The 9963-nt window shown below is 34.8% G+C and overlaps 2 protein-coding genes across 2 annotated transcripts; both read left to right on the top strand.

The window, feature by feature from the left end:
- Positions 1–1685: 1685 nt before the first annotated feature.
- LOC142512355 (serine/threonine-protein kinase Nek5-like) lies at positions 1686–7247 on the top strand. The gene is given in 16 exon segments (XM_075619681.1): positions 1686–2308; positions 2426–2492; positions 2830–2895; positions 3018–3067; positions 3161–3206; positions 3369–3449; positions 3542–3584; positions 3934–3983; positions 4065–4146; positions 4411–4460; positions 4577–4650; positions 4768–4807; positions 4848–4898; positions 4982–5533; positions 5641–6151; positions 6153–7247. Coding segments are annotated over 16 exon segments (2871 nt in total). The 5' UTR covers positions 1686–2210; the 3' UTR covers positions 7163–7247.
- Positions 7248–7914: 667 nt separating this feature from the next.
- Positions 7915–8709, top strand: LOC142512371 (NDR1/HIN1-like protein 6). The gene is made up of 2 exons (XM_075619682.1): positions 7915–8236; positions 8678–8709. Exons 1-2 carry the CDS (start codon positions 7915–7917, stop codon positions 8707–8709), a joined length of 354 nt encoding a protein of 117 aa, XP_075475797.1.
- Positions 8710–9963: the final 1254 nt, after the last annotated feature.

Here is a 9963-nt window from a genome sequence, read left to right on the forward strand (position 1 = left end):
TGAACATATATTTTTTGTAAAAGTCACCGTTGAAAATTGAAACTACCAAAGATAAGAATCTTCTAGCGAAAACAAAGTCAAATCTCTTTGCAAAAATATATATTACAAAAAGTCATATTAAAAAAGAAGCACACACTGATTCGTTGCTTATCTGATCATATCAAGGATCATATTAGTGCACAAAATTCTTCTTTTTAGTTCACATAAGCTATGAGCAAGGAACTCTACCGCTCTAAGTCTTCACTTTCAGTTTTACTAAGAATTTTAGTTAGATAGTGTTCAGTACTAACTGAAGTGGGTAATTTCAAATCACTTGTAATTACTAGTCTTTTAGTACAACCTTCTTTGAGGGAAAATGAGTGACATATGAGTATTAAAGTCTCCGAACATCCATAAAATCATTTAGTTTATTTTCTCTTAACGACCGAAATTAATAGTAATTTGTTCAAATCAGTTTCAGTAAGCCTACTTCCGCACATTTCATATTGATTGACTTGCTGAAGACTCTATCGACAAAAATAAGATTTCAACATTCTTAACACAATCAAAACAATTTTAAAAAAGCTTATTCACTTTCTCTAAATTTTTAATCTCGATTCTGACAAAACTATATTATATCCTTAAAAACAAAATTGTAATAATAAAAAGATAGATCGAAATAATAAGTATTCTCAAATGGCTATTAACCTATATTATATCCTTAAAAACAAGATTGTAATAATAAAATTGATCGAAATAAATAAATATTTTAAAATGGCTATTTCCGGGGATGTTTTTTCTCTTTTCTCAACGATAAAAATAAAATTTTGAGCAGTTGTGAGAATCCCATCTATGATATGGACCGATCACCAACAATATATCGACAATAGCAAGTTGGCCCGTAAATATTTTTTTAAAAATTGTAAAATATATATTTTATTTTATTTTTAATAACTGTTCACTTTCACAAAATATAGTCAGTGATCACTTAAAATTTTCAGTAGATGGACTGCTTTCATGAACAAAACAATAATGCTATGGGTACCTAATAAATTAAATTTTTAGCAACTTGTTTTCTTATTTCGAATTTAATAAATTTAAATTATGACAGTCACGAGAAGATAATAGTTGGTGGCCTTGGTTGTTATATGAAAATTAATTATTAATTGCCCCATCTAATTTTTATGATGTAGTTATCCATCCCTTGTTAACAAAAAATAACTAAAATTTCGTTGCTTTTTCTCTTGAAAAACTGTCAATGTACATTGTTGCATGGTATCCATAAAGGGGAACTCAATATTTTGGTGTGATTCAAACATTACTAATTATTTTGAAATTGAGCCAATCACCACGTTGCTCATTAGGAGTCAAACTCAAAAACGCCAAAAAAGATCCAATCTTTTTGTATAAATTTTATTGTAATGTAATATGTTGACATTGATATGATACATTTCCAATACGACGTCACTTGATATATAAGACTAATCGGTTTTTTTCCAGCGATAAATGATCACCATGGGAGAAAATAGATCAAAATAGACAGATATGAAAAAATAATGTAACAGAAAAAATGAAAAATTAGTAACCTAAAACCCATAAATGATAAAATTATTGGAAAAATAATTAGCCATGGAACAAATAATAGTATTAAGTTAAACGGGCTGCTCTATCTTGCCCATAACTTTTAAAGAGAAGGAACAATTTGTCTGTGTGAAAAAAATGCTGGAGAAACACGGAGTTCAGGTCTACTTCTCCTGCTTTCTTTGATCGAACCCATTCGAGAAATCCTCATTTGTGGGGTACCCAGAAGGCCAGTTAATTGCATTTCCGTTCTTGCTTTATTTCAGGAGTTAGGTGGGCATTTTTGTTTCTTTTTCTATTCGGGGTATTTTGCAGTTCCTGTAAATGGGTGTTTTCTTGGGATGGATCTGCAGATGGGTAGAGGAGGCAGCGGATGTGTCTGAGATTAATTTGAATACATATTACATTTTTTAGTGTAATATATCTTGTTTGAGATTTAATTACAGCAATTGATTTTACGATATAATTCAGAGATTAGAGGATCCAAGATTTTTTTTGGGGTTTGTATTATAAGGAGTTGATGTAGTGAAAGTTTCGGGGAGTATAGTCATCCAGATTTCTTTTTTGGGAACAATTCATTTCCTTAGGTACATGCTTATCAAGGGTGGAATTTAGTGATACAGTGCTTTAGGACTCGGGATTTGTTGCCGATGGAGTCAAGAATGGGCCAGTATGACATCATGGAGCAGATTGGCCGTGGAGCCTTTGGTGCAGCCATTTTGGTACATCACAAACTGGAAAGAAAAAAGTATGACCTACAATGAAAAAAGTTAATTTTATTCATATCCAAAATTTTTGCAGTAAAATTCTTTAATGCGTTATCCTCGTACTTTTTTTCCCTGTGATTCTTGGGAATGGAACATAGGTACGTGCTTAAGAAAATTCGATTAGCTCGACAAATTGAACGATGCCGGAGATCAGCTCATGAAGAGGTTAACTAATGTCATTGCTTCATTTCTAAGGATTTATTGTTTGTGCTAATGGTTATCTTAATTTCTCTTTTCGTTGTGGATCATCGACATCTCTTCTAAGCTAAATCAGTTTACTTGTGACTAGGTTTAGCTTAACCATTTGGAATCTTAACGAGTTTACTTTTGTATTTATCGTAGTTATTTCATTGTTTGGTATATACTCATCTCTTAAGTTTGAATTTTGCTGCGAATTTCATCTTCTTTATGCAATCGAGTGTTATTAGTGTGCATATTGTTCATGGTGTCCTTGAACTTGACTAAAATGTAAAGATTCCTTTTTGGCTGTGCCAAAATCTAGATGGCATTAATTGCGAGGTTACAACATCCTTACGTTGTTGAGTTCAAGGAAGCTTGGGTTGAGAAGGTGAGTGGCCTGGAAGCTTCTAATTGCTAGTTCCATTATAGTCCCGGAATCCTCTTTCATGCAGTAAATATGAGTTATATTTATTATTTTCATCCTGATCTCTTTGTTTCCCAATCCTAAAGCAGGGTTGCTATGTTTGCATAGTTACTGGGTATTGTGAAGGAGGCGACATGTGAGTTTTGGGTGATAATTTGATTGGGAAGTACTGTTGCTTATTTTAAGCTGATTTTGCTTCCTTATGTTCTATGCGCTGTTGATATTTCAGGGCTGAACTAATGAAAAAAGTAAATGGGCAGTACTTTCCTGAGGAGGTTTGAGTTGTTTTCATTGGAATAATGTCTCATTTTTCTCTTTATTCATGTAACTCTCATTTTTTAATAATAAACGTGATTACACATCTGATATGTTCAGCTGACCATACATTTTCTCATTGGTAGTTGACAATAATGTGTTAATCATTTTACACTGTGCAGAAATTGTTGAAGTGGTTCACTCAATTGTTATTGGCTGTTGAGTACCTGCATTCCAAATTTGTTCTGCACCGGGACCTCAAAGTAGCAATCTAATTTGATGCAATCTTTGGTCTTTGTTTCTCTGTTAAATTTTATGATTATTCGTATTAATCTTGACAGCACTTTCTTGGCAGTGCTCCAACATCTTTCTCACCAAAGATCAAGATGTACGTCTAGGTAATTTGGATTTGTATATTTGTTCCTTTTGCCTTGTGTTTGGATGAAAGATTTTGCCATTGGTTTGAAATGCTTAAATTCATTTATCATTTTGAAACAACACATGTTTTTTTAAGATAACAACACATGTTTTTTAAAGATAACAACACATGTTTTCAACAAAATGAAAATAATCAATTTCAAATATGTAGGCTACATTAAACTATTCATGTAGTTCGTATTGGTATGATGCTATGCAATGAAGGCTTTTTGAATATTTAACCAATCTTTGAATTAGAAAAAATGGTTTGGATACGGCTTAAGATGACATAATCCCTTAGTTTTTACTTTTTAATTCTGTTTTGAGCAGGTGATTTTGGACTTGCTAAAACTTTGAAAGCAGAAGATTTGGCTTCTTCGGTAAATAGTTATCATGCAAACGATTCCCCTGGAAAATTTAATAAATTATGCTTATGAAGTGGAGCTTTTTGTTCGGTGCAGGTTGTTGGAACTCCCAATTACATGTGTCCAGAACTTCTTGCTGATATTCCATATGGTTTTAAATCCGATATTTGGTCCCTTGGTATGATAATATCCATTCTCTCTCTTCAATACCATCAAATGAGTCTAACTGGATTCTAATGCTGTCATTATACTTCATTAAAAGCCAAAGCCTTTATTTCTTCTTTATTTCTTTTTTTTTTTTTGCGGGAGAAGACCATGCTAGTTCACCCTTTTTGAGTTTTGTGGGCTTTCTGTAACCTGGAAATGATTTTACCCTTAGTTGAATCATGTCACTGCCCTGAAATATGAAGTCCCTTCTTGCATTATTTTCTTTGTAAATCAGGTTGCTGCGTGTATGAAATGGCTGCTCATCGTCCCGCATTCAAGGCTTTGGTAATATCTCACAACCTCGATTCATTCTTTTTCTTCCCTCTAAGTTTATTTCTGTGTTTTTTTCCCATTTAATTCTTAGTACATCTGCAAGCTTAATAACTGTATGCATGTTTCAGGACATGGCTGGCTTAATAAGCAAAATTAACAGATCATCTATGGGCCCTTTGCCTCCCTGTTACTCTCCAGTCTTGTAAGTCAATTCGATCTGTCTATGTAAATGATGATTATCGATATGGTCTAGAAATTTGATCTATTAGCTCTTCCAAATTCCTAAAAATTTCAATTTCCTTGTGATGATAAATGCTAGAATTATGATTAATCATATACTACATTATTTTACAACGCTGGTGTACTTCAAATTCATTTCAGACGTGTTCTATATTACAGGAAACATTGATCAAAAGCATGCTAAGAAAAAATCCAGAACATCGGTCAAGTGTATGAACTTTCAGATTTTGTTCAAATCCCTTAACTAATTTTCGGAGGATGTCTAATTATTTGATATTTCAAATGTTTATCAGGCATCTGAACTTCTGAAACACCCGTATCTCCAGCCCTATGTTGACCAGTACCGTCCATCCTATAATACAGCTGCTGCTGTGTTACCAAAAAAACTTCTTTGTAGATCACGTGAGGGTAGAAAGAACATGGCTGAAAGCCAAAGTGGCAACAGTTCTTGTAGCGACAGAGACAGCTTGACACCAAGTGAAAGCAACACACAAGAAACTGAATCATTGCTCTTGAAAACCAAGGAGTCTGATGGTCAGAAGCAACTGCCAGAGGAACAGAGAAATGGTAACGAGCCTAAGCAGCCAAGGATGATTAAAACCAATGTGATGGCTTTGAAGGAAGAAAATATCAGAGAAAATAGTTCTCCTATCAGAAGCAACCATTCAAAAGTTAGTGGAGCTTGTACCAGAAGAACTTATGTCGAAGCATCTCCGAGGCTCTCCAAACCAGGTAACGTTCGTCCAGGTCTCAAAGCCATTGTAGAGATGCCTCCATCTTCATCAGTGAAACCCGACTCTGATTTCAATAAGAGAATACAATTAATAGATGCTATGAAGAAACAGGTACTAAAAGTTTTAATATTTTTTTCTGTAATAAAATCTGTTTCTCAGCTTGATTTTATGCCAATAATCTATATTCATATTTTCTTCTTGTGGAAAACCCCTCGAAGACTAAAGTTAGACACGAAGGAATCCCTCCCCTGGGTCCTTTAAAGCCAGTAGCTGAAGAAGGATTCTCTTCAAAAACAAGAGAAAAAACACCTCCTACCTTGACTAGAAGGCCTTCGTTTCCTAGAAGAATGAGGCAAGAAGGATGTGACTCTCCAAATGTCTTGAATAATGACATAAAAACTTATTCTAGTGATGTGCAGGATACTGAAGCTATCAAACCAATAAAATGCAGTTCACTGGAAATTGGGCAGCATCTGAGGAAGCATGAAGAAGTTGGTTCCAATAAAATGCAGACAAATAGCAGCAATTCTGCTTCCTCTTTGGTGTCGTTTCAAGGATTCGAGGTCTGTGATGATACGCCAACCCCTTTTATTAGCGTGTCAGAGCAGATACTTAACAATCATGTGCAAGCCACCGATTTGGAAATCTTTAAGCATGATCCCTCTACCTCGGAAAGGATAGGGAATTACCCTATGGAACAACAAGCAGCTCATTGCCAAATCGGTCATCAGCTACGCACTGAAGTTGATATCACTGAGTCTAGACCAAGATGCATCATATTCTGAGGCCTTCGAAAATTTTCCTAAGGCCTGTCGCTGGAATAAATATGACTCTTTCTTATGCTATGAAGCAATTCAAAAACACTTGGATGACAATGTTCCGGATGTGTGTGCTTGTGATGAGAAGATGAATTCCACGAAACTGAAGGAGAACTCATTTTCTCTATCTGAAAATTTACTCCTGTGTGAAGAAGATGCAGCCCCACCCGTCAGTCCCAACAATAGGCGTGAAATGTGTGATCTTTCATCCATTGGCGATGACAAGTTCATGGTGAAGGAACTAGTTAACTCAGCAGAATATTATTCCTATTTGACCGTCTCTCCTGTCTCCCCAATTCCGAAGAATTTGTTTTCAGACAATGGAATACTTGTGCAAGATGAAGTTGTTGAAAAATCAATTAACAGTCATCTACCAACTGCCTCTGATGATGTGATACATGATGGTAGAGTCCGAGTGGGGACTGAGCATCCGTTAAATGAAAATGTGGATAAAAACACGAATGTCAAGAAGCAGATACATATGGCCAGGGAAATTTTTGATGTTAATGATCCAGCTTCAGTTACTTGCTCTGATGCTGTAGTTTCCTCTGAAGACACTGCCTCCTCTTCGAATCTATTTGAAAACTCTGTCACGAAGGAAATAAGTGTGGCAAGTACAAATCCCATTCCTTCAGCTCCTGACCTTGATACTTCAAAACCAGAAAATCCCATAGCTCGACCTACACAGGGGGAAACACGAGAAAGGGAAGTTTTAGACGTCTCTTCTTTCAGGCAAAGAGCTGATGCTCTTGAAGGTCTACTAGAACTGTCCGCTGATTTGCTTCAGCAAAGTAGACTAGAAGAACTTGCTGTGATTTTGAAGCCGTTTGGGAAGGAAAAGGTGTCGCCAAGAGATACCGCGATCTGGTTAGCGAAAAGTCTAAAAGGAATGTTGCTTGACCAGAATGGACGGACTTCATAGATGCTGCTGTCCATTATGTTTCACATCTAATTTTTATGTAACTCTCATTGCATCAATTGTATAAAAATTATGTTTTCAGCTATTATATCTACACCATATATGTGGATGACACACGTGTTGTTTATTTTCAAGATTTTAGAAAAATCTCAATATCTGAGTGAGGATTATTACATAAAATGGTATAGTGTTAATTTTCAATTGGGCGACGAAATTTGTTTGTCTCATTTGGTTCAAGTCGATTATCATCTATTTTCACAGATCTCGGGCATCCTTTGGTCAAGTTCCATGCAAACCCATAAACCAAATTCACCAGTAAATGTTATTAAATTCTGTTTGATTTGATATTTGGTACTGTAATGTTGACTAGAGTGAGATTTTGAAATACACCATTATTTAATTACAATAATTATATAATAATAATTGTAAAGTATAGAATTTGAAAGAAGATATTTTTCGAAACGAAGAGATGATATTCATTTTTTATTTCAAAGAATGAGAAACAGACCGCAATGGAGCGATCACCGGCTATCCCGCCCTCACCCATAACGGCCCCTTCGCCTCTGCATATCCTTATGCCGCCGGCGCCGGTTCTCCTCCTAATTCCTACTCTAATTACCAGCCCAACCCTTATTATTCTCAACAATATAACCAACCCCAACCCGACTACGTCCAGCGAGCTTCTTGCCTCTGGTGTATCTTCGCCTTTGTGATAGGACTCTCAACTCTGTCTCATCTTCGGTACGACCACCTTCATGGTGTGGCTCGTCCTCCAGCCTCAGCTACCCGAGTTCCAGGTCGATTCGTTCTCCCTCTCCAATTTCACGTTCACCAACGGATCCCGCGTGTTCTTGATCTCCGAAATCCAGCTCACGGCAAAGAACCCTAACAGGAAAATGTCGCTCTCCTACAGGCACGTGGAGGCCGCCGTCTATTACATATTTGAGTCGCTTTCGAAAACTGCCATCTCGACATTTTCACAAGAAACGAAAAACCAGACATCTCTGGTGGCGAAATTTGCAGGTGATGGGGATTACGTGGAGAAATGGGTGGTGGATGGGGTCAATGGAGAGATCGGCAAGAATTCGATTGTTGGATTCAATTTTCATGATTTGAAGTTCGGACGATATCCATCTCCACTTAACTCGCTCCTATCTACTAACAATATCCATCCAACATTTTTTTTTATTAAATCGTATCATTTCACAATCATATCATCAGTTATCACTTTTCTTTTGGGGAAAAAAAAAAAAACAGATGTGACTTAACTTATAGCCACATACGTCTATCTATTTAGAAAATTGATATTAAAATATATATTTGAATTAAATAACAAGAGGAGTTGGATAAATGAAATCAAGTCAAATTTTAACTCAAAATAAATAAAAGAAGGCACACCCCGCTATTTTCGAAATTAAATATATTTTTGGAAAGCCACCATGTAACTTTAGAACGCGATCTTTGTTAGCTTTGGGAGCTCAATTTCATAACTTAGCGTCGTTTTATTCATTGTTGAAGGTAAATTTTTACAGAAACAAATTTGGTATTAGTGACGGTTTTTTCATGGACCTTAAAACAGTTCGAAAAGTTATCGTCACTTTCCTATTGCGACGATTTTTCAAAATTCGTCTCTAATTAGCGACGGTTTTGAACAAATAATCTGTTCTAATTGTGATTTATTATTGGGTGAGGTATATCGAGTATTTTCTAATTTTAGCTAGAGTTGAGTTATTCATTATTTGGATGTTAAAATGCATTAAGAATTTTAAATGCTAATTTCGAAAATTATTAGAAATTATAAAAAAATCCAGATTTGTAAAAATTTGAATATTTTGACTTTTGGAGTCGCATATTTCAATATTTGGATATTGCGAGGACGTTGCGACGGCGAAATGTGAATTGTGAAAACTTTAACTCGAATTTTGAAACTAGTTTTGAAGATTTGAAATTTTTGAACTAATTTGCAAAGTTGAGAACTTAGACTAATATTGAGCCGACTGAAGGTATCATCAATAAATGTTTGAAATAAAAATATCAATTTTAAGAATTTTAGTTTATAAGTCGCAAGTTTTGGAAATTTTAAAGTGAAAATGGTGGATTTGAAATTTTATGCTAAATTGTTGGGCTATTGAAATAAATGATTTTGTAAGAAGTTTCTTGTGAGACGGTCTTAATCCGTGATACATGTCAATCATGTCTATATTTACAACAGTAAGATACTTTTGACATAAAAAGTAATACTTTTTCATGAATGACTCTAATAGGAGATCTGTCTAACAAAATTGACTAATGAAATCGTCTAACAAACGTTTTTGTGATGATTTTGCCATGTTTGGTTTTTTAGAGAAGTCTTTGAGATTTTCTATGGTAAATTAAGTGTTTAGTTGAGATATACATTTATTGTTTTTATTAAGACATTTATATCGACGTGAGATAATGTTAAATATTTTGTAATGAGTTCTAACATACTTTATATTTTTACGTGGATGATGTTATTGCATTATATATTTACATTGATTGTTTTAAAAATAAAACAAATTTTTATTTTATTTCAACTAGATTTTATTTTGGATGTTCGTTGACTAGTCACATTAACTGTCTTTGCATAGAACGTCGAGCTCTGAATCTTTTGACTGCTATTGATATTTATATGTTTAGATGCACTGATTCATCATATGAATCAGTGGATATGATTTAGTCACATTTCAAATGACATAATGAGTACGAACGGGTAAATCCCGCGCCCTTGATGCAACATGAATGAATGAGCAGCGATTTGATATTGTGTTTCTAGCATGGGTGGT

This window comes from Primulina tabacum, chromosome 1, assembly GCF_025594145.1.
Source record: "Primulina tabacum isolate GXHZ01 chromosome 1, ASM2559414v2, whole genome shotgun sequence".
In the NCBI taxonomy this organism is placed as follows: domain Eukaryota; kingdom Viridiplantae; phylum Streptophyta; class Magnoliopsida; order Lamiales; family Gesneriaceae; genus Primulina; species Primulina tabacum.